The sequence below is a fragment of the Rhyacophila brunnea genome, unplaced genomic scaffold (genome assembly GCF_057557595.1).
Source record: "Rhyacophila brunnea isolate RB1 unplaced genomic scaffold, BYU_Rbru_1.0 scaffold_3, whole genome shotgun sequence".
Taxonomy (NCBI): Eukaryota; Metazoa; Arthropoda; class Insecta; order Trichoptera; family Rhyacophilidae; genus Rhyacophila; species Rhyacophila brunnea.
This window is the reverse complement of record NW_028232965.1, coordinates 21,627,696-21,654,261: the sequence shown is the minus strand read 5'-3', so window position 1 is coordinate 21,654,261 and position 26,566 is coordinate 21,627,696. Positions and strand designations below refer to the sequence as shown.

General features: G+C 35.4%; 2 protein-coding genes across 2 annotated transcripts in view; both read right to left on the bottom strand.

Annotated features, from left to right (window-relative positions):
• Window positions 1–4,512, bottom strand: part of LOC147068055 (uncharacterized) — a 28,633-nt gene extending 24,121 nt beyond the window's left edge. The window contains exon 1 of the mRNA XM_085952295.1: window positions 4,223–4,512. The gene's annotated coding sequence lies outside the window, so the exon portion shown is untranslated. The remainder of the gene's footprint in view (window positions 1–4,222) is intronic.
• Window positions 1–23,834, bottom strand: part of RapGAP1 (Rap GTPase activating protein 1) — an 848,483-nt gene extending 824,649 nt beyond the window's left edge. Inside the window, exons 1-2 of the mRNA XM_085952288.1 lie at window positions 23,185–23,834; window positions 21,420–21,491 (exon numbers count right to left, since the gene is read on the bottom strand). Of these exons, the coding sequence (XP_085808414.1) occupies window positions 21,420–21,491; window positions 23,185–23,525 (413 nt within the window). The 5' untranslated portion in view covers window positions 23,526–23,834. The remainder of the gene's footprint in view (window positions 1–21,419; window positions 21,492–23,184) is intronic.
• Window positions 23,835–26,566: the final 2,732 nt, after the last annotated feature.

Below are 26,566 nucleotides of genomic sequence, written 5' to 3'. Positions count from 1 at the left end.
TTTTTGACCAGAGCCTTTTTTTTAAAGGGAGGCATAGTAATATGAAGTTTGGAAACCACTGCTTTATAATACGTACGCGTTGTTTCTCAGAATTTTTTTTCGAGATTTCGGAGAGTAAAATACTATTTTGATTCTGTAAAAAATGTCACAAAATGCGTAATAAATAACTAATCAAAATAAGTGCTAGACATATGCTCCAATTGATTGGCAATCGCTACCTACACGGAAGAATAAAGAGTAAAAAATACAGAGTCGATATCACTAAATTCCAGTACCTACTCACGTAGCACTTATTATAATCAACTGGTATGTGAATTGTATTAAGAATAATTTTATTATTAATGAATCATTAAGTGTGTTGCTCGCTCTTTTGACAAAAACCGACGCTCCTCGAAACAAGCGTCGACAATTCTCGACATCAACATGTAAGTGAAATACGATTCCTAAAACGATAAAAGTAATTAAAACTCGGGAACTCGATCGATTATTTTTATGATGAGTGACCTCATTTTGAGATGTCACCACTTGTTGATTTCAGTGAGGACGATGTTGTCAACTCCAACATTTGTCAACTTAGTTCAACAAACGATTAATGTAATTTATGTTCCAATAAAATATGATAATTATCGTTAAATTTTATGAGGTTGGCGACAAAAGTTTCTGTTGTAGTTCCACTTTTATACAGGTGAATAATATACTTGGTATTTATTATCAATAGCAGGCGCGCACACAGAGAAATGGTATGGGGGGTCGATTTCGAAAAAATATTCATTATAATTTATTAATGATTTTTTTAAGTAGGCTGGGAAAACGGGGTTAACAAAATCTAGCAGGTGGTACTGACTTTTGTATTTACACCACCTACTACTTACATTTAGCATATAGCCTCTTCCACCGTAACCCTCCCCTTCCGCACTTTTTCGGGTACCTGCATCCCCCCTAACCAGACACTCCGCATTTTGAGTTTGGAAGTAAAGGCCTAGCTGACAACTATAACTACGCGAGCTCATAACGGTTACAATTATTAGGATCGTTAGTGTCCATTTATATTTACCGTGCCTATCTTGTTTGTTGGACATGCCGCGTCGGAATATTAAAGCAAATATGGATGCCCCAGATGAATGAGTGCCACTGACACAGGCCTACGTACGACACATGATAGGAGTCGGGTCACCCCACAGATGGCTCTTTGACAGGCAAGTTATTCGGGTCACGGTCCTCAGTCGTGAGGTCCTGACGAAGAAGAAAAAAAGTAAAACCCCATTCACTTAAATAGTTCGTATTGTTTTCTTCCTAGTGGGGGTCCCGACCCGGAGACTTCCCCCTTACTTAATTAAGTACTGTTAACATTATTATGTTTCCACAAAAATAGTTAATTGCATTTTTTTAAATTCCATAACATAATATTGACTTGACATTTTTTTTGTCAACCAACAGGATCAATCAAAGAGGATAAATATATTATAGAAAAAAAATATGTGATGGTCCCAATAACAGGCGGACATAAAAAGCATAATAAATCTAATTAAACAGCTGTAATGGATGTTACGATATAGCACCTGTACCTTTTACCCTTCAACGTGGCCCTCACATCCTGAAGCGGACCCCCAGGCTAGGATTTTTGTGCGGGCCCCCTACCCATCGCTAAGAATAAAGGCAGTGTGACGCTCTGTAGTAGCGTTTTCCAAATGGTTACGCGGTAAAACCCATTCGCTATGGACCTTTTAATTAGTATTTAATTACCACATTTAAATAACATGTTAATTATATCTAATGGCCACCTGATGGGCAAGGCACGGCAACAGCGTTTTTTTAATACATCCATTTGAATTATGGAGTTGTCGAGTATCGATACACAATTAAAAATTGTCTCGTATGATCACATGATTTTAAATAATAACATTAATGAATGGTAATAGCGCCGCAGGCGACTTTTTTTTACTATTAGAGCAAATTTGTGATATGTGTTTATTTCACTTATCTGGTCGACTCACCACGCCGGGCCCCCAGGCTAGAGCCCTGTCAGCCCCCCTTTTTTGGGGGCCATGCCCTTCAATAATCAATTATCAACATTGCTAGAAATTAATGAATGTTTCAAACGAAAAATAGGGTAACGCATTTGCTGATTTTTTTCAATTAATTTCCTGTACCTATTGCGACCATTGAAATCTGAATTAACGAAAACCAACATAAATATCTATGTATCTACTTTTTATATTAAAATTTCCTGAACTCTATATCAATCGTGTTGAAGTATGACGTATTCAATAATATTATAAAATTATTTATTTATTTTACAGTTGAGTTTTAGAAGTACAGTGAAAATGTCGTAATATGAATCCGTCTTATAGTTATACAAATTATAGAAATCAGTTCTTTTTTTTTTTAATAAACTAATAAAGTCTGTAACGTTATGTATCTACCTACTACATGAAATAAAGTCATTTGTGCAACGTGATTTTCCCAATATGTATTTTATAATAACATTCCGTATGTTTAATTTTTCATTGGCAACACTACTATAAATATACAAGATTCAACATTATTATTGGCAGTGTTCCTTCGTGGTAAAATTTATGTAAATTGCAGACCATGATTTTTTTAACTTGCACTATTTTAAATAATCAAATGAAATGATTCGTTTATATCAGTGTTTCCTACATTTACATTAATACGTCAATGACATTGAGCTACTTTACGAGCTGCTTATTGGCGAATTTACAATCTGCCTGTAAAGTCGCCCAGTGTCATCAACGAACAAGCTAACAAGCGGATTGTAAACAATCTACCGAGAAAAGTTGAAAGCCGGTCAACTTTACACGCTACACGCCGGCGTGTGGGCCTACTGCGTATACGCAGTAGAGCGATGGTAGCGACCTCCCGGTAAAAAACGAACTACGTTCTGTCAAAATAGTCGCTAGCTTGTTGGCTTCTCAGCGAATGGAAAGTTTTGTGTGTCATCATCACAATCGCAGTAGCTGAATCGCCCGCTTTTAAATTCGCCAACAAACAGCTCGTAAAGTAGCTCAATGTAATTGATGCATTTAAGCGTATAATTTAAAAAAGTGGTAGGTACCTCTAAGGAACATTTAATTTAACAGCGTTCCTAACTTATTATCCAGCTTTTTTGAACTGACAATTGAATTTTTTTCTTTCAGAATCAGAATATTTTCATAAAAAATTGAACGGTTAAGTACGAGGTATGTCTACAATTTTTTTGTATCAGCATGTCGAGTTTGGGAAACGCTCAAAATAAATAAAACGTTATATTGTTATGAAATAAACGCGATTTTTTTTATCGGTCGAATAAAACAAATGCGATGTATACATAAAAAACAATAAATCAGTGAATAATTGTTTATTTATATCTAATCCAAACAGACACTGTTTATATCACCGGGATGCAAACTAAAATAGATAAAACTATTCTCGCTTTCGTAGTTATGGTTGAAAACTCCAAAGTAAAAGTTTGTCTAGACATATCGCCCTGCGTTCGCTTTTTGCTTGATGACCATTTGTCTCTGAAGTGATAAATGGCATTAATTTGTCAAAACGAAACCACGTATTTTGGTCTTAGACGACGACAAAAGAATGACACGGCTCGAAACAAACTTCCTGCACGACTGAACAACAAAATTGTATTTCTTTTGAACTAACTTTACTCAAAAAAGCTCTTCCTAATAATTATATCTATTCCTGCGGTCTTATTCCGGACACATTCAGCATCGATTTTGTCATTTTTTTTGTTCACCTCTTATCGCAATCAAATATTTAAAAAAATGTACACTTATTTTCTCATATACCTTTTGTTCTTTTTACTCTTAACTCTACGCATAAAATTGTGTAACTTTATAAATAATAGCAATGCAAAGCATGCATCAAAAATACTCGTAAAGCATTTTAATACACTAGCCAGCTACCTCTCGAGGAGATAAATATTAGATACAGCTCAGCTCGTGAGATTAAAACAGCAATAGTTAATATTATTATATAAATGTATGCAAAAAAATCTAATAGTCTGCACTGACAACTTCTCTAAAAATGATGCCATTTCTAGTTGCTTTTATCAATTCCGTCCCACAAAATTTTGCTTGACATATAAAAAAATATAAGCCACACAAACCTATGAAATAAGTTTATGATTGATTATAAGTAAGCATTGTTATAAAGCTGCAATAAATTTTAACATAAGTACTTACTAGAAAAAAAACATGTCACTTACTTGCAAGGATATCGTACTGCAGTAGGGTTGGTTTTCAAAGGAAATTCAATTTTTCCTTTGAATTGGTCTTTCAAATTTCTCTTCAAATACAATGATTTAAATATAATCCAAAAGGATGCTGCGAGACAAATAGGAGATGCCTTTGACAATGTTATTAATGAAACGTCGTCAAAATTTTGCAAACGCCTGACAGATTGATGCTGCAACCGAATGTACCTTTCTGTTTGTTTTCCTGTTTATGTTTCCCCGAGTTTTCCGGGCGTAGCGTACCGCACTTCCAAACTGTGACTGAATAATGAACTTATTTATCGGAGTTGTGAACGCAGCCCTGGCGCTTTGCGCAGCGCGCCCGTGCCATGGAAATCCGACAGACGTTCAGCATTTACGTCACCCTACGTGATAGGTATGACGGAGACGGATAAGCCGGTTCGCATTCACATAATATTACGTGTACGGTATGTATTTGACCTAGTTTTTGGTCTCTTTCTTTATTGCCATAAAGAGCGTTCTATCAGAGCAGCTGTTTCTTTCTAATCCGAACTGAAATTGCCTGATTCGATTCGCGGCGTCGGTTACATAATTCAAAATAAAAATAATGCATCTATAATCGCTTTTCAATATCATCTATTACATAAAATAAATTTCTTCTAGCTTGAATATTTAGCCGGATCCAATTCTCTGTAAATTTCTATTTTCATATGCCAGAGCAAACTTAGTTTAAATCAATAGTCGGCGCATGCGTCGTGCACACTTTTGATCAGCTGACATTATCCTCTTCTCGCTAATGCAAAAATTTAGAAGACTCAAAAATATAATATTTATGAGGCAATATTTAAGACTGTTAAGATTGTATCTGAGAAACGTGAGTGCCTTTACAACGAATACACAATCATGTCACATTTTTTATCTAAATCTTGGACATTTTTCCTATCCATACACTCACTTATGCGTCAATTACATTGAGCTACTTTACGAGCTGTTTGTTGGCGATTTTACAACCTGCCTGTAAAGTCACCCAGTGTAATCATTGAACAAGCTAACAAGCAGATTGTAAACAATCTACCGAGAAAAGTTGAAAGCCGGTCAACTTTACACGCTACACGCCGGCGTGTGGGCCTACTGCGTCTGCGCAGTAGAGCGCAGTAGCAACCTCCCGGTAAAAAAACGAACTACGTTCTGTCAAAATAGTCGCTGGCTTGTGGCTTTTTAGCGAATGGAAAGTTTTCTGTGTCATCATCACAGTCGCAGTAGCAGAATCGCCCGCTATTAAATTCGAGCAGATTGTAAACAATCTACCGAGAAAAGTTGAAAGCCGGTCAACTTTACACGCTACACGCCGGCGTGTGGGCCTACTGCGTCTGCGCAGTAGAGCGCAGTAGCAACCTCCCGGTAATAAAAACGAACTACGTTCTGTCAAAATAGTCGCTGGCTTGTGGCTTTTTAGCGAATGGAAAGTTTTCTGTGTCATCATCACAGTCGCAGTAGCAGAATCGCCCGCTATTAAATTCGCCAACAGCTTATTAAAGTAGCTCAATGTAATTGGCGCATTAGTGATTCTTAAATTGTATTGATTACACTGATTACATTGTAAAATCTCGGGGAAGCCCTACACGGCCTACGCGGTAGACACATACTGGATTCAACAGAGGTAACAAAATTTCATAAACATTTTCACTTTACTTCTGCATTACCGCTTATAAACAAAAAAAAGTAATCGTTTTTCTATAGATTCAGTGTTTACTTGGCTTCTTTCATGATAATGTTAAAAATGCGTCCAGCACTAGGCTTTTCCTTTTCACATTACTCCGATAGCTTGGCTCCGTTTCTACTTCCATCACGTAATAAGGTAAACTGAGCTAACTTTTGGTGGTAGTCCTTACTTGGTGATATTTTGAAACTCGGCGACACGATCTCGCGAACTGGTTTTCAATCACTACTCTACAGTAGCATCTCTTAGATCTCAATAGACTCTTAATGAGGACCTTTGGGTAAAACAAACCTGTAACGGAGTGACCACGTATGTTTGTGTCGTGTATTTTCCTCCAGCGAGTGAATTGGAGATGTATAAACTATTTGTTGTGTGACGTTGCAGACGTCACCTACGGGCTAATGAACAATTTTAATTAGTGGAGAGGTTTTTCTCTCGCGAGCAACACAATCCTGCGGTTGGTACTTCGAGAAAGCATACGGGTTTGATGAGTGGTGGGGGGGATCGTTCCTTGGCCGATCAATATCCGCTTGCATCAATTCTTTTTTCTGGTTGACTTTTGACACAAGAAGACGTAGGATCAGCGAGTCCCGCATGGCGGAACCGCCATGCGGCTGTAAATACATTTCATGTTTTTATTATTAATTAATCTTAAGTATTTGTTTTAATTATAACCTCACTCACATGTGGATATTTTGTTATTACGATATAGTACCATTGACTTTTAATTACAATGTCATATTAAATACAGTGAGGTTAAATTATCACGGTGTTTCATTTAATTTAATTGTATCCTATAATATTATGTTCTTTTACGTTCTTTTCTTTCACAGAAAAGGTTTTGGCGTCCAGATCGAGTTTAGTTTTCTATGCTCGCAATTAACCGCTGCAACGGTATGATAAAGACATCCATCGGATACCAATTGATTCCGATGGTCCTTTCCGTAACAGGATTGGAATTCATCAGAGAGATAGTGCGAAAACCCTGTACCCTGAGCTAGTGGTGCCTGTTATCCATATAGACTTGGATAACAGTGTTGAAGGATCGATAGATGTTATATATATATTTTCTTTGACAGTTGGGAAAATGTTGTCTGGCGATATCTTAATTAGGGATAGAAGGATTATTGTAATGGGAGATTTTAACCTGAATTCAGCGCGCAGCAGTGAAAGGGTCAAGAGCGAACTCGAATTTCTGTGTGCTGTTTTTGGATTTTCCCAGTACAATGATATTCCTAACTCTGCTAATGGTTTCTAGACAGGATTTTTAGCAACGTTAAAATATCAATTTCGCGATGTATGTCACCGATCGTACCAGAAGATGCCTATCACCCTACTTTATCTTTTTTACACGAGTTTCGTCCAACTCTCCTTCAGAGGAATAACATTCCCTCACACAGAACAAATCTGCAGAGGGGGTTGAAGTTTGAAGGGGGCAACTTCGATTTACTTTACTCATTAATGGGTGAGGTAGATTGGAGTGAGTTGTATGAAATTTTTGACGTAAATGACGCGGTACAGCACTTTTACAAAGTTATTTATAATATTTTTGACCAGTGTTTTACAAGGAAGTCGCCATGTCATGGTGGAAGGCGATAACCGAGGTGGTTTTCTCGGGAAATTATCGGGGACATTAAGGTCAAACATTATTACCATAGAGCTTGGAAGACTAACCATATTCAGCAAGACTATGAAATGTTTAGTCTTTATCGCTCAAGAGTGCGGCAAGCTGTTCGACTGGCATATCGAGCGCATATAGAAACGGTAGAAAATTGCATCCGCGAAAATTCTAAATCGTTTTGGGACTATGTTAAATCTTTAAGAAGGGATGGTGGGTTTTCCAATTCAATGAGTTGGAAAGGCGAAGAGGTGACAGGATCTGGAGTGGCAGAGGCATTTGCCGGTCACTTTAGGTCTGTCTACGCAAGTAGTAGTACGAATCTGGATGTTGCCTCAACGTCAAGAAAACCATCACGCGGTGCCCAATCTATTGATATCCTTCCGATTGATGTTGCCATTGTGTTAAGGTTCATTAAAAAGCTAAAGAACACTCGATCTATAGGACCGGATAATCTCCCAACATTTTTTTTAAGGGGTGTATTGACTTTGTCAAAGGCCCGCATTCATATATATTTAATCTTCTGATGGAGACGGGTATCTTTCCCGAATTGTGGAAGATGTCAAAGGTTACTCCAATCCATAAGAGTGGTACCGAGTCATCCAGTGGCGCACCCAGGATTTAATATTGGGGGGGGGGCAAGGAGGAGAATGTACATTAGTCCTATAGGCTATTTTTCTTCTTCACAGCCTAATTTCTCGTTTATCGGTCTTTTGTCTATTGCACTCGGTGTACCTATACCATGGTCCCCACATCCTGAAACGGGCCCTCAGGCTAGGATATTTGGGGGGCCCCCTACCTACCGCTAAGATTAAAGGCAGCGTGAAATACTACATTAACGTTTTTCAAATTATGTTTTAGTTCAAATTAAGGGTACTTATACAGTGAATTATTGGCGATGTTTAATACATCTACTTTAATAATGGAGCTGTCGAGTATCGACACATAATAATCAAAAAATATATTGCACAATTATATAAGTAATTGAAAATGTTCATGGCCATGAAGTATAATAGCACCGCAGGCGACTTTTTTTACTATTAAAGCTAATTTATGTGTGATTATCTCACTTATCTGGTCAAACCGACACGCCGGGCCCCCAGGCTACAGCCATGACCTACACCACTCCGGAATTCGGGTGGACACCGAGAATTTTTGACAGTTCCATTAGGGATTGGGTTCCTAAAAAAACCTGACATTAGTGTTTCGAAATTTTTGTGTTAGAAATTAAAATCTAAGAAATTTTTCTAAAAAGGGTGCTGGAGAATTATTACAAATCATTTTTTTGCCGTGTTTTTATTTGTCTAAGACCAAAGGTATAGTTTATTGGCTTTCAATTTCAGTGTTTAAAATCATTCTGATAATTTTCATTTTGGGGGGTGCCAGGGCCCCTTCACCCCCCCCCCCCCTCCCTGTGTGCGCCACTGGAGTCATCAGTGGAGAACTGCAGGCCGGTGGCTGTTCTCTCGGCACCCGCAAAAGTTATTGAGATGATCATGCATAACATGATTTATTCAAAAATTGAGTCATTTATAATGAATGAGCAGCATGGATTTAGAGTTGGCCGATCAACGGAAACTAACCTGATGGTATTTGTAGATTATCTGTCGTTAGCACTGGATAGAGGCCATCAGGTTGACTGTTCGTACAATGACTTCTCAAAGGCGTTTGACAGAGTCGATCACGACATCCTGTTGGAAAAACTCCAACTAATTGGGTTGTCCGATCGTTTTCTGAAGTTATTCGGGAGCTATTTTAGGAATCGTCAACAATACGTATCATATGGCGTCTATCAGTCACAGACGTTCAATACATTTTCTGGTGTCCCTCAGGGCTCAAACTTGGGGCCACTGCTGTTTACGATTTTTATAAATGACATAGCAATGGTCATTAAAAATGCTATGTTTTTGTTGTTCGCTGATGACCTGAAACTCTTGATGGAAGTTGTCACCTTGGACGATTGTCGTCAACTCAATATTTCAATACTCGACTTCAATATTGAAAAATGCAATATTTTATCATTTACCAGAGCCTCGCGAGTATTATTTTTCCAATATTCGATGCAAGGCAGAGTTCTTTCGCGAATACCATCTGTAAGGGATCTTGGCATTACGTTTGACAGTAAGCTGTCATTTAGTGGCCATATAGCTATCATTTGTAAAAAGGCGCTACAAATGTTGGGCTTCGTCTTGCGTACTTCCCGGGTCTTTTCGGATGTTACTGTATTAAAAATTCTTTATAATTCCTTAGTGAGAAGCTGGTTTGAGAGTGGGTCGATTGTTTGGGCCCCGCATCAGTTGAAATATGACCTTATGGTGGAGCGAGTTTAAAAGACATTTTTGAGACTCCTTTATTTGAGGTTATATGGATACTATCCGTGGCTTTATCCAACTGACTTTCTCTTACGTATGCTTACATACTGTACTTTAAGTGCTAGAAGTTATCAATATTTGGCCACGTATTTTTTTCGACTTATACGTGGTGTGAATGAGAACTCTGCCATTCTTGGTAGTATTGAATTTTGTGTCCCTGATAACTATTTTAGAAATCGGGAGCATCAGTTGTTTGTTCTCCCGAGGAGCAGAACTAACCTGCCATTGGTGATGCCAATTGGGAGGGCAATAACTCTGTTCAACCAAATCGCTTCGGATGTTGATATATTACGTCTACGTGAGGATGAGTATAGGTGGACGTTATTTTATAAATTCTTAAAATAGGGTCTGCTTAACTCATCCGGTGTACTTCCTTGTACCTATATACTTTATATTTTTTGTATTTATACAATTATACTGTAGAATAACTTAATACTGATCTATCTCTTTTGTTATGTACCTAATACTGTTTTAATAATATTTCTTTGTTTCTAAATGTCATGTTGTGAACGTCTTAAACTTATAATTTGTAATGTCCACAATATGTAAAATAAAGTAATTGAAATGAACCATGTTATAAAATGAACATAAATAATATGCACCTACGGTTATTATGGATATTCTTACGAGTTGGTAGATATAAAAAAATATATTAGGTATTTATGATAATGCGCACAATCATGGCTCCCACATCCTGAAGCGGGCCCCCAGGCTAGGATGTTTGGTGGGCCCCGCTACCTATCGGTAAGGGTAGAGGCAGTGTGACGCGCTGCAGCAGCGGTGTACGCGGTTAAACTAAGGTGTATTTTTAGCGATTTTTTGTATGTTTAATACTTTGGACGCGGAAGACGCACACGGTCCGTAATGACCAGGCGGCCGATCGATGTAATTAACGTGCATTTTAAAGGGCGCAATTAAAATCTCATTATCTATTCAGCAGCGAAAGCGTTAATAGATATGTAGGTACATCCATTTGAATTATGGAGTTGTCGGATATCGGCACACAGTTAAAAATTGCATCGTACAACCAAAAATATTAAATTATTAATATCACTGAAGTGAAATAGCGGCGCAGGCGACGTTTTTTTAGTATTAGAGCAAATTTGTGATCTGTGCTTAACTCACCTATCTGGTCGACTCGTCACGCCGGGCCCTCCTTGAGCCCGGACCCCCAGGCTAGAGCCCTTGTGGGGGCCATGAGCACAATATACTTAATCAATATATGAAACAGTATATATTTGCAACCTTGTTTACTTTTATCTTTTCATAGAATAAACCATAACATTATCATAACCACAACCACTGATAACATATATTATACAAAATTAATTCGGTTCATAATTTCCTTGGTTGGCATGTTCAAGATACGAAAATCGTAATATTCATTAATAGCATAACATACTGTTGTATCGATTATCGACAAAAACTTATGTAAGAAAACAAACTACACTCAACAGCTCAGCGTAGCGATCAAAAACGATGTTGGATAATATCTTGTCGACCGTGAACTAATTTGTCCACTTTTCTTATTATTCAAGTGCGACATTCGGAATTGGATATTGTAGATGCCAGATACCAGACATCTATTTTCTTTAGAAGTCAGCTGTGTACAAATCAGTACAATATGGAATTGACATATTTTCTTACATAAAAATGCAAATCTTTTTCTCGTCATGTCGGGTCTTCAGCGGCTACGGGGTATCTATTCTAACTAATTATTACTACGATAACACTTTTCAGTTATTTTTCTTGGTCCAAAATAAGACTGATATCACTCGGGGCAATTCCGTATACAATGTGGTTATCAACAATAGTTGGTAACACAGTCCACTTGGAGGTTCTAATCGAATGCATTTGTAATCAAGTTAAGACATTGTGATTGCAGCATGACATATTTTAAAAAATATATGTTACAGTACTGCTATTATAATAAGCGTCGTAATGTTAGTATTAATTTTCAAAATCGCTGCATCTAAATTCTCATTATGTAATTGTCATACTCTATGTCGCTCTAAAATAGTTAACACGGTCCTGAGCGGCCGTGCTAAAAAAAATAGTCTTAATACGATACATTATAAATATTTCAATTGATTTTGGAGTTGAGATGTTAGAATAGCCCTGCAGAAGTGAACAACGTTAACACCATTTATCTCAGTTTGAAGGATTTTGTTGAGATTGCATTTTTGTAAACACCAAAAAAACTTGATGTGACATACTTTGCATTTCGGCGCACTTGCTGGCTTGGTCATAAGAGAACACCCATTTTGCGGACATGGGGTGACGTTTACAGAGCCTCAATGCGATGCCCCCTTCTAACCAGTATTTACTCTACAGTCTACACTGCAGGGATCGGCTCAGCTCTCACTAATATCGCCGACTCTCGTTAGGTGAGGCGAGGCGAGGTAAAAAATGACCCATTTTACACGAATAATGCTAGATTTCCATTAAATCCACAGCAAAAAAGTAGCCTACGGTACACTTTCGCAGGGGTGCACTAAGTGGGGGTATTAGATGTGCGAAACATCCGGGCGGCAGGATTCAGGGGGCGTCAAAAGTCCGAAAAAAACATGTTTAATGCTATTAAAAATATATATGTTATTCAATTACATAAAATGAACTTTATGATGAAAAAATAGATTTAAGCTGCTTTAAATTATAATTCAAAATGTGATATTATTTAATAGATAAACTATGTCATAACTTTTATTATTTATTTTGATGAAAATAAAATATTAATTGTTTTTACTATTTTTTTACTTCTGTGATATTTTCACTCGAAAAATATTTTTTGATTGGGGGTACGGATATTTTCGACCAGCACCCGGGCGTCAGCAACCCCTGGCGCGTCCCTGCACTTCCGGTTGGAAGCTGTATACATTTGAAAAATGTGTTTGCGCAATTAAACATATTTTTGAGTAGGTACGTTTTTAATCAGTCAAAAGTACCTATATCGATATGTCCTAGGCCAGGCATGCCAAACTTCTATTAGGCAGTGATCTACCACACTCTCCCATTGTCATTATTAAGCTTGGACAAACGTATTTTATTCGGCTGGGGACAATTAAACAACAACACTCGTCTTTCACCATCACAAAGAAAAAATCAATATCCGATTCGTCGTGAAAATTATAAGTTTTGGTCTTCTTGTGGACGCGTGTTGTACCTACGCATTATAAACTATTTCCCACTGTACAAAGAGCTTACTGCGCTTACGGAAAATCGAAACTATGCTTCAAAGTAAATTGCGGGGATTCACACCTTCTTTATCTCTATCTCCTGAGGCAGGCCGTGTGTAGTAAAAATAGGAATGCTTAATGTGTCCCCCCTTAAAAAAATTAACGAAATCATATATAAATGAATGTGCACACTTATGATAGTTTTATGATTAAATTCGACGCGTTGGACATGCTTGCCATAGGCGATTTTCAAACATTCTATTGAGCCCAACATGTGGGAAATGATGACGACCTCAGTCCTATAATATCTTAAAAGACATAAATAATATTGACAATAAACAAACAAAGAAGTTGTCATCATATTTAACGAAACCACTTAGCATTCCCTCTTGATATTATTTTTAGTTCCACATAATTGAATAGGATTTTTATGAATATTAAGATATACTATAAAATGCTTCTCAACAGGAAAATAATAATTCAATCCTTCGTTGGAAAAGTCGCCCCGGGGGTCTAATAAAACCTTAGGTCCACATTCGGTCAATAGATTCTAAAGATTCCGCACCACGCCGCAATGCGGAAGGAAGCCTCCAGAGACCGGAAGATTAAATTTATATCGTCGTTTTGCGTCGCCAACATCTCGAAAAACCTAATAGTCAGCGCCCATATCACCGGAGTGGCCACATACACCCGTCAGCGTTCGGGAGGCAGAAGTAACTTGCGGTGGTGTGGGCGCTGACCCAAGTTTCATGGTACAGCTGTTTGCAAGACTATTATTTTGTTCAATGTCCTAACTATAACCTATAACAGCGTTGCCGAATCTTTTCACGCAGGAGGTCAAAATTGCAACTACAAACTTATGGGATTATCACAAGAGAGGGACTGACAGGACTCTAGCCTGGGGGCCCGTGCTTAGAGGGGGCCCGGCGTGGCAATCCGACCAGTTAAATGAGAAAAACACACCACAAATTTGCTCTAATAGTAAAAAAAGTCGCCTGTGGGGCTATTTTCCTAATTGATTATTAGCCTATAGTCTAATCAGGGGGGGAAACTGCGGCCCGCCGGGTATTTTTTTGCGGCCCGCCATCATTAATTGTACTTCTGATAACGAACAACTTTTTTGTATATATTTTTTTTAAATATTGACAAAAGATTAAAATTTGTTTAGCAATAGTACGCTATCCATTTTCAATAGATATTGGTAGTGTACCAACAGAGCTACAACTTGAGATTATTGATCTGCAGTGTGACACTGATTTAAGAGAATTGCATCGTTGTGAAGAAATCTCCAAATTTTACAATGCCCTTAATTCAGACAAATTCGACCAACTTAAAGATTATGCAAGAAAAACGTTCGTTATTTTTGGATCAACCTATATACGTGAACAAACATTTTCGATCATGAACCTCAATAAAAATTCTTTAAGATCAAATATCTCCGATGCCCATTTACAAGCAGTTTTGAGAATATCAACTACAAAATTAACACCTGAATTTAAAAAATGTACAACAGTTTCGTTCTTCTCATTAATTTTTTTGTAATGTTTATTTTTCGTGATAATAAATAGTGTATAATATCTAAAAATGGGATTTTACTTGCGGCCCGCCGCTCATTTTGAATTCTTGAATTTGGCCCTCCATCCAAAAAGTTTGACCCCCCTGGTCTAAGTTATTAACATTTAAAAATTTGTGTCTGTGCAATATAATTTGATGTGATATTTTGATTGATATAATTAAATGATAATTCACGCGATGAATTTTGTTATATAATTATTTTGTGTATTTTCTGGCGAATATATGGCGAAGGGTTCCATGTTACTCGGGTACGAGTACCTACCACAAAATGAGGTCGCGACTGCTTCATAATTTATGCTGAGTGCCGACAACTCAATAAATCAACTGGATTTATTTAAAAATCGGTAAAAATACACGAAATACCCTTAACCCTAGGGTTCCATGGAAACCATTAGAGGAACACTGCTGTAAAAAATCACACTGCCCTTAATGTTGGCGATAGGTAGGAGGGCCCGCCATAGATCCTAATTTTTCTATTATGTGTCACAAACTCATCGGACCAGTGAATTTTGTACCAAAAAAATTGTATGCGCAAATATTCATATTTTTGCGTAGATAAATGAGCTCGTCAAATTATTATTCCTGTAAGTAAGATCTATTACGTACCTACTAAAAAACAAAACATAAAAATACACTATAAATTTAACTCGATTATTTATACATGTTCCGCCGAATGTGTGAAATTGAGTATTACATAAAATCAGCAAAATTTTGCCTAGTTCATAAAAAACGCCTATTTTATAAAAAAAATGCATAAAAAATATTCATGAATTAGGCAAAATATCTGCCGAGTCCGTGAATGCGGCAGTAATTTTTCTGCCTAGTTCATGCATCTGGCAAATTAGATAGTAGCGCTACGGTGGTGTTTTTTGCAACTAAACCAAATGTGTCATTTGTCATTGATTATATAAAAATATACCAATCAATAACTACAACGATGTTCATATCCATTTACTATGCCCAAAAAAAATCTAGAACTATAATATGATAACGGAAGAATTTTATTAAAAGTTATTTTCGCGATTTGATTCGTGCTTGAGTATCAGGCAATGGTCGATTGTTTGTTTGTGATAGTATGATTTGATAGTTTGTTGACAGGTGTTAGCTATTGTCAAAATGGACATTCAGTTGAATTCAGAATTACAAAACCTAACCTAACCTAATAATAATACTACTAGCTGAGCCAGCTGGCGGTCGTCTCGCTAGGTCTTGCAGACGGCTTGACGGTGTTGGATTTTAATATAATTGTGAAGTATGCATAGATGGCGCCATAGTTGTCCCTTCGGGATGGGTTTTTTATTCACGTCAGACAGTTTGACATTTCGCTGATTTGTCATTTTTACGATTTGCAAATCGTCACTGCCAATATAAATTTGGACTCATATGCGTAGTCTATTCAGGAGTCTGTCCTTCAGAATATCGCTATGCCTAGCAGAACAGCTGGCAATCGCCGATTGCTACCACTGACATTTTAATTTTAATAGGTACAATATATGTGTAGGTATGTGCAGTTAAATATGATAAATAAGTATACATCTCAATCATTCGAATATAAAGCAATATATTATGTGATTATCATAAATAGCGATCCAATATAACGTGGTATTAATCTCCTTCGGGTCCCATTGAGATAATAGAAGAAGGTTAGCAGTGTAAAAAATAAATTCAAACATTATTTTGTTTCATTGTCTATAAAAAATAAATGCTTGCAGCCATAGAATAATATTTAAAAAATCAAAATTTCGAATTAAAAATTAACCTTAAACAAGATAGTTTCCCGGTGCGGGACATTCATATCGAGACAAATGTTGATAAATAATGAAGCAATACATATTATATCTGAGAGGAATAGAACAATTCTGTTAAGAATAGGAATTTATAAGACCTAAAGATGTGGAATCAGCTTAAAGAGGCCTTCATCCAGCAGTGGATTGATACAGGTTGATGACGATAAGTAATGACGATATAAATGGGTAGGTATATGAAATCACAAATTTAAAAAATATAGCAATTTATACCAAGTAGAGTAGAATTAGGTTGGGATAACCTTCATCCAGCAGTGGATTGATCTTGGTTGATGATGATAATGACGATGTTATGAATGGGTAAATATAATATCAACAATTTTGATAAATATAGCAATCGTTTAACCGCTAGTAGTAGAATCAGGTTGCGGAACCCTTCATCCAGCAGTGGATTGATCCTGGTTGATGATGATGATTATTATGATGACAATATGAATATGTACATAAATAACATTAGCATTTTTAATAAATATAGAAATTCAATTCTGTCAAGAATACAATCAACGTAGAGAGGCCTTCATCCAGCAGTGGATTTATTGAGGCTCATGATAATAATGGCATTATATATATATATAGATAGGTAGATAAAAAATATCACTGATAAATATAGCAATTCAAATGACAGAAAGGAATAGAATCAGGCTAGGGATGCCTTTATCAAGCAGTGGATTGGTTCAGGTCGATGTTGATAAGGATGATAGAAATAGGTATAATATCACAAATTCGTTTAACCGCTAGTAGTAGAATCAGGTTGCGGAATCCTTCATCCAGCAGTGGATTGATCCTAGTTGATGATGATGATAACGATATGAATATGTAGATAAATATAATATCACCGATTTTGATAAATACAGCAATTCAAATGACAGAAAGGAGTAGAATCAGGCTAGGGAGGCTAGGGAGGATAAAGATCCAGCAGTGGATTGGTTCAGGTCGATGTTGATAACGATGATAGAAACATGCATAATATCACAAATTTGTTTAACCGCTAGTATTAGAATCAGGTTGCGTAACCCTTCATCCAGCAGTGGATTGATCCTGGTTGATGATGATTTAAATAATATGTATATTATAACACCAATTATTATTGAATACCTTTTAAATATTTTTGGGTTATATGAGCTAATTAAATTTATATAAGTTTCATTGGTTCAAAAAAAAAAAATATAATAGCTATACAAAAAAAAACAAAATGGAGCTTTATCAAATTTTAAAATATTTGTCTATGGGTGGTCATAAAAATATACATGTAATAGCCATAAAAAATGGAAAAAATCGCTCCGATACATTAAGAATAGTTTGTCAAAAATGCATTTTTATTTTAAAATCTGTTTATATTTAGACGATATTTACATTGTTATCCAGTGCGGGAAGAATAGCTGATGATAATAATGATTTAAATATGTATATTATAACACCAATTATTGTTGAATACATTTTAAATATTTTTGGGTTATATGGGCTAAATAAATTTATATAAGTTTCATTGGTTCAAAAAAAATAATATAATAGCCATGCAAAAAAAGGGAACAAAATATTAGTCTATGCTTGATCGTGAAAACAGAAAATGCAAAAAATGCGCACGGATAGCCGGATAATAAAATGAACAGTTTTAATGTAAATTTGTATAAATGTTATTGTTTATTCGATTTTAATGTATTCAGTTATTATACAGGATACATTTTTAAGTGACGAAAGTTAACAAAGTGTCAGTGGAATTGTGAGAAGTCAAGAATGATAAAAGTGTATATAGATAATTGCATAATAATATGAAATATCATTTCCTTTTGATTTAAATAACAGTGTTAAAAATGACGATTGTTTGTCATACTCATTTATAGAGACATTAAAAATATAATGATTAAGTAATTAAAGTAAATAATGATTACAATTACAATAATTGGTCGATACAGATATTTTTAGGTTATAGGGGTATAATTTTTGAGACGATCTTATGAATAAACTTGCGAATGAAATCTCTCGGGAATATTAATAAATAAAATAAAATATGTGTATCTGTCGATCCGATTAAGAAGATTAAGATTAGTTTGTCAAAAACGCATTTTAATTTTAAATTTGGGATGATATTAAACCAGTGTTGCAAGTAAGTTAATTTTTTCCCAAACGAGTGCGCGGTCAATAGTCACATGTCGCTCGAAAATGTATTGGGAAATAAACAAAAATCACTGAATTCGAATGGAAACTAATCATGCGGGTGTCAACTATGGAAAACCCATTTTAAACGATCCGAGAACCGATTATTTTTTTGAACCCATCGGACATGACGAATAAGGCACACAATCGCTCGCCAAAACCTGGAAAAGCTGTAGGATAATAATATATAAAGATTATATTATGTCCAATATAACTAATAAAGCCATCCGTATTAAATTTACTTTTTCTACTGTCATGTTGACAGTTTAAAAATTCCATACCCTGCCAAATTCACGCACTTGGCAGATAAATTACCTAATTTATGAATAATGCAAGCCCGTTGCCTTATTCATGAATTAGGAAAAATATTGCTGATTTCGTGTAATACGCAATTTCACACATTCGGTGTAACATACATATCAATAATTACACAATTTCGTAACAGTTGTGGAGAAAAGTGGTGATGTGTTTTTAGACCTCTTCAAACCAAAAATGTGAATATCGTGAGTCTGTCAAAAATATGCAAAGTTTGGTATCTGTAATATTATAATAATGGTAATTATTTAGTCTATTTAGACGGGTGATACACAAACCGCGGCCCGTGGGCGGCATTCGGCCCAAAATGGCATCAGTTGCGACCCAAAATAACAATAGAAAAAATTTTAATTCTTTCATTCAGATGAAAGAAAATAAATTGTGCCACTTTCAGTACATACTGCAAAGAAATATTTCCCTCATAATGGCATTGATTCCAGTCACATGCTAGGTAGGAGCTGATAATAGATACTATTCAATTTATGTCTCGTCAGGACCCCAATTCCTGAATGAAGCAGTGCAAAACATGTCACCGAACCGCTTCAACTGAAGCTCGTAAAATTTTTAGTTTTACAGGAGATATTGTGTGTACAGAGCTTCGAGTGAAACGGATAAACGGCATATAAGTGCGAGTGAGAAAGCATTCAACATGCTTATACCTCATGTCCATGCGTTAGAGTAAGATAGAAAGTAAACATGTCAAGACGGAACTATTGTCAATGTCATGGAAATTAAATAACATTTTTATCCATTTTGGTAATGACTTCATATTTAATCAGTACTTACCGTTAACGTTGCATGATTAAATCATTCATTGTTGAAGTACGTAACCAATTAATCTTTAAACACGCTAGTTACGTCTCCAATATAACAATATTACAACAAGATTACAACACGGAATTTCCGTTGTATTTTGCAAACAAACATGTGTGTTTCTGTATTACAAAATCACAATAAATACATCCTTAAATGAGAATTGAAACACGAAATAATAATTTTAGCGGTAATATGTGGTAAATGTAAAACAATAGATCAACAGCTTTCTCCAATATTACGTACGATACGAAATCTGACGTTTATTATGTCAAACGGAGAGTTGCGAGCGCCCCTACCGTCCAAGCATGTGTACTACCAAAGCCTGGCCTAGTGACACCCAGCGGTTGACTTTTAATATGCTACAGTTGAAGCAAGTTGTGTAAAGTTTGCGCAACTGGTCACTTGTGCTTCATAATGCTTCAGTCGAGAATTGACCTCCAGGGCAGATCGGGGTATTGGTTTTCCAGACTTTGAAGTCATTTTGTAAGAAATATTGTTAAAATACTGGAGATGTTCACGGTAAGTGTTTAATGAATGAAATGTGTTGCTGGACATGAGTGGACCCTCCACTACCCCCACCTTTCGCAAGTCTTTCCTCTCACCCCACTTCATCTCGTAAGTCTTCTAATGCCGGTCGACCTATAGTGAGTTACTTCCTCTCGGTTATTGCTGAACCACACGTAAGGAAAAATGATTAAATTCGGTGCATTTTTTTATTGTTTGGAAACTAAGACTTAAGTAGCGATACCATAATAAAGTAAACGATGAACTGCACCCAATCACAGAAATTATCAAAAAATTATCAAAATCTGTCTGTAAGACAATTCTTTAAAGACATTCCAAGATCTCGAGGCCCCACGCAGCCGCTTAGTCCGCTTACCGCTAGACCCGCCCCTGGTTATAATATTAAACTATTTGTGCAGACCAGTCTGTATAAGTTTGCGCGCACTTTAGACATTGAAAAACAATATGTGTATTAGTAGTAGCAACCTCCCGGTAAAAAAACTAACTACGTTCTGTCAAAATAGTCGCTGGCTTGTGGCTTCTCAGCGAATGGAAAGTTTTGTGTGTAATCATCAAATCGCAGAAGCTGAATCGCCCGCTTTTAAATTCGCCAACAAACAGCTCGTAAAGAAGCTCAATGTAATTGACGCATAAACACAGGGAATTATTAAAATGTTTAATTTCAAGTATAAATATTTGTATGTCAGAATAGATTTCATGAATTTGGTGTGCGAACATAGACAAATATCCTTTACGTGCGAGGATGGTAACCCTAAATTGCTATGCGTCCCATATAAAATTGTTTACTTTTCAAATTATCATAATAATAAGTGATATATGTTTGATCTACTGACACGCATAATTTAAATAATGATTATCTAGTTTTACAACCGATTTTTTAATATTATTATTTGCTCAAACATAATTTTACCCTCCACATTAAAACTGGCGTCCTTATTCTGACACTTCGAAATAAATACTTACCAATGATTAAAAATTATGACACTTGAAATTTAAAAACTTTTCAAAATTGCCTGTTAATACTTACTTCAAAAATACACGCCAAAGATAATATTGTCAATGGTACTTGGATATTCATTCCTAAATCTTACTAATGAGAATTTACACATAAATCAAAATAAAATATTACTTACCTGAGTGAAGCTCTGATTGAGAATGGCGACAATGATCTCACTAAGCCTGATGATTTTGGTTCCACAGCGCTCCTTTAAAACAATAATTACTATGAAGTTAATTTCATTTACTGTAAAAATCTTCACTTGAATATGCCATCGTAATAAAATAATAACATATACTAGCTGCCCAGTAATGCTGTCATGAAGGACTTGCTATTTGGTAATAAAATTAATATGACATAAGAAAATTTTGATTTTTATATTAAACATATAATTTAAACATTTATTACATAAAAGTGGAATATTACATCTCTACTACTTTCTTTTCTTTAATTGACTCTACAATCCTATGAGGATCTGGGCAACCTCACGAAGATCTCCTGACAGATTTTTGTTTTACGATAAATAGATGCCCATTACGTCCATACTCTGGGTCCGAGCACACATTGAAAAACAACATGTGAATTTTTGCCAGACCCAAGATTCGAACTCGGGATCTGAGACATTATAAGCATGACACGTAGTAGCTCGCCAATCATGGGCGTTATATTTCTCTATCAATAACTAATTTGTAAATAGGTTTTAAAAAATCAGCTCACCTACTCCACATTCAAGCAGTGACAGTAAATGCTACATTCATTTATTTTGAAAATCTTCTGTCATCGAGCATTATGTGAAGGAATGTATTTCAAAATTAGAAAATCCAGTGCGATAAAAAATGTTACATCTTAAAATATCCCTTATCGTCGTTGAAACTAGAAAATTGTGTAACTCCGTTTTAATCGAAAATTGACTTTGAATGCCATCTAGTGGCCGTTGATAATATCTATCCGTCTTGCAAATTTTGTAATTCCAGAAAAATTGTATCATTGTTAAATCATGGATGATTTCACTCCAAAACCATACATTTGTATAGGAAACCATAATGTTTTTTGTCTCTCCTGTAAAGTAGTGTTTTTGGAGTTACACAATTTTCTAGTTTCAACGACGTTATGATTTAAATTTATTTGTCTGTGCGGCACCGTATCTATCGTGTCGAAAAAATACACTTACAAGAAATCGCGATACAAGATGATTCAGCTGTTTGATGTCCATGAACTTTCAACTTTTTGATTTTAGGAATTTTAGGTTACTGTTATAAAGAAAACTTAAAAGATGTAAAAGATAGATTAGCTCTGAAAGACAATATAATACTTTAGGTACAAAAACTATTAGTAGGTACTTAAAACATTTTCTGCAAAATCATACATAGGACATGCTCGGTCTGAGGTACAGAATATTATTATTGATTTATTTGTCTTGTGATTTTTTTAATGATGATTGTGGTGTCTCATTATGCCACTTGGTCGTGCTTTACGACTCATCAATGCACTGTTTGAAGTCTATTTTTTCTTAATCTTATTTATCTCTAGAAATTTATTTATTTATCATTGCAAATGTGCTGCTCGACACAGATTAATTTCGAAGATTAACAAAACCTAAATCTAATGTCACATATTGAATAGGTATCCCATCCCTAGGTTACAGTAGGTTGTATTGGGTGTTTTGGTTGTTTTTAGGTTTCAAATGACGACATAAACTGCATTAATTAATATTGGCCTACCTAATTGATGAGGAACAAATATTTTATGTTTTAATTTATTCAGTATTCAGTCGTATTTTTTTATTATACGACTCAAGTATAAATTCTGTAAGTTAAACTTTGAAGTAAATATAGGTACCTAGTGAATTCTCGGAGTAACTTAAGAAATATTTAAGTGACAATTTTTTTTTAAAAACTTACTTGGGTCGATTGCTGACTGTCAAAGACTCCAGGCTCCCTGATAGAGCTGGCGAAGAAGTGAGCTTCTGAGGGGATTTGGGGCTGCTGGGCTGGCTGGCGACAACTCGCTCATTCTTACCCACACTAAACATCCGCTGAAGACGGAATCTCAACAACTTAGACGAAGGAGACTTGGGACTCACACTTCCACCGGGAGACAGAGGGGATTTTGGACTGCCACTGCCACTGCCGCTGCACGGCGACCGAGGGGACTTTGGACTTTCTCCGGTAGAAGATTTCGGGGTGTAATGGGAATGTAAAAGAGAGAGGGTGGGAGACTTATGATGGCCTTTCTTTTCCATTTTTTCTGTTTTCCAACCGCAATAAAAAATGTGAACCACCTAACCTAACCTAACTGATCCTGATAAGGTTGATAAAGATATTGAATAACTATTTCTTACTAAATATCATTTAATGTTATTTTGAGAAAATAATTCTACAATGCATTTTTAAATAAATTGATAACGAGGGAAGCACACTTTTCACTTTTCACAATATTTTTATATTTTATTATTACTTTGGTTCACCCATTTCATATTGATGAAATTGATGAGCACCGAAAACATTCACCGATTTATTCGTGTTACCGTTATAAAATTATATTGACAACTGATATAATATGTATACTTAAAAATAGCAAAATGAATTAAAATGGTTTTATTCAATTGTTTGCAGAGGGACAATCAAAGGATGTCGAATGTGGTCAGTTATATAGATTTTTTTTCATTTAGGTACTCAGCCAAAATACCACATTTTTCCGTTCAACCAAAAACCACTTCCTATTTATTCGATCCACCATGATAACAATAATTCCGAATTGCGGCAATTTGATTTTAATTTCAACATAATATAAATATTTACATCAAGATTAATTTTTAACTATGCAATATGAATGGATTTAAAGATGTGCAAAAATTACTAAATGAGCCATCAGTCAATTAAATTAATTGGAAATATATATCCAATCCCACTTGATGACAATGTACATTGTCAGTTTATTAAAATGTCTGTGTATCGTTAATTTAATTTAATTGTATCCAGTTGCCTGTATGTCATACATCCACTTCATTTCAGGATTTAAGGTGTGTATTGTGTAATAATCAAAATAAAAATGCGTTATTTAAATTTTTTAGGTAATAATAATATTTAATAGTAGTGGTAGGTAGAGGTACATTACACACATAGGTAAACATACAATAGTATTTGCAATATGTACAAAATATACAGAAGATACACTTAAAAATTATATCATGATCACAATTATCAGTTATAATGAGTACTTTCGCTACAGCAGTCATTATAAAACTAACATTAAGGGATTAGTTATTGCGTCGATACCGAACTGAAGTCTGCACCCGATTGCCGGGACCCCTCGCAGATCAAGATCAGTTTCGGCGGCAATGCAATGACAAATAGGACACAATTTCTCAATGTTATTACATCCCCATAGTAAATATGACTGAGAAAGTGTGATCTATTAAAAAAATTAAAAATAATTAAATATTAATATTCTCCATATATATAATATATATGTGTGTATATATATATCTAGTGGATAGGTCGCTACTAGTCGCTAACTGTACATAAAATAACCGCTTTTTTCTCGGATCGGTTTTTGCAACAATTATGCAAAGTGATAATAAAAAACCTTCATGGAACTAACCCAAAGTTGTGTTTTTGAAATTACTTAATTAGCTAATTTTCTCCATATATTTCTCCTTAACTATGTTTTTTTAACTATACATTAAATAGCTTTTTACAATAATGTTATAAATCTATATTACACTGTTCAAAAGACTATATATTTTTCTTGTGTTGAGTGTAGTTTTTTTCCGTTAATGGACGAAGTGAAGTATCGTTATTTACCTTTCCTTATTTTTATTAATTAATATGATTATATAATAATTTGTACTTTTCACACTCAAATGTGTCACCTCCTTCCTCCACACGTATCAAGTAAAAAAGGCTTCATTTAAGACAGCGGAAAACCTAAAAGGGACACGCACGACTGACGCGTGAATTAAATCAAAACACTGAATTGCCATCGCCGAGTCAACTGAGCTTCTATTCCTCGTATTGAACTGACATACTGTAAAACTAACACGTCGAGGCCATGATCATTTTCATATAAAAGGATTCTAGAATTGATTGCATATTATATTATGATACATGCTTTAAAACAAAAATGATTTTTTTACATTTTTTAATAATTTGTAAAAAAAATGTTCTGAAAGTGAACTATAATCGTGAGATAAACAAATACATTACTATAAGTTTGAATAAAATGATACAACAGTCGATCGTTCTTGTGCAAAAAATATCAATAATAAAACATTCTTTCGCTTGGAAATTTCCTAAAGACTCAGCTGTCGTCGGTTTGCACATTGACTCCAAATAATATTTCAATCCTACTCAACTGGAGATTAGATAACTACAAATATTAGATTTCTCGTTAAAATTATTACTCTTCCGACTTTTTAACTATTTATTACTAAGAGTAAGCCGATTAAGTGATCGCTACGCATCTCATGTACATATTTTGGAATCTTACATTCAGACATAAATTTATTTGTGAAATTTTTGAAGTAGAGCCGTCAAGCTAAAGTTAAAATAAAAATCAGTAAATTTACCCATTTATAGTTCTCACGGTCATGATGGGAAATCATTTTTGTACCTTGTCGATTGTCTGGTAGTTTAACTTCAGTACGGCTTTACTTAAAAATATTGTATAAATCATTTTATGAAAATTGAAACAACCGGCATCAGTTGTGACCGGCGTCAGAAAAACGAATAGACAGCGGGCACAAGTGAGGCGGTTGAATGGCAGCGACCGCAGACTGACACGGCGGACAAACTTAAAAGACTAAATCTCGCTAAGTGCCAATCGGATCGGAAACTTAAATACTCGATTTATTACGGCCTAATCGTTTACAATAAACCTAAACATTAGCGCTCTATAGATACGTTACTTGAGATCTTTCATTGTTAGCTCGGAGACGGGAGAGAACCAACTAAAAGTGAGCGACGGCCCGCACCCCACGCGAGTGTGGACTCGGCCCACGGGCGTGCGCGGCCGCGCCCTGTCCCCCCATTAATTCGTAGGGTTAGTAAAAGTGTTCCGACTGCGCGACGGCTTTCGATTCGCCTCTCGCATTAATATAATCGATCAATATATTAATTTCATTAATTAATAAACAATTATTTAAATTTTTCTTAAACCTTATCCTATCGTATTATAATTAATGCTTTCTAAAAGTAACTACTTTAAATCTGAATCACAGTTTATTTTCATAAATTAACTTAAAGAGAATTATTTTTTTATTTTTTCTTTCATTTTTATTTT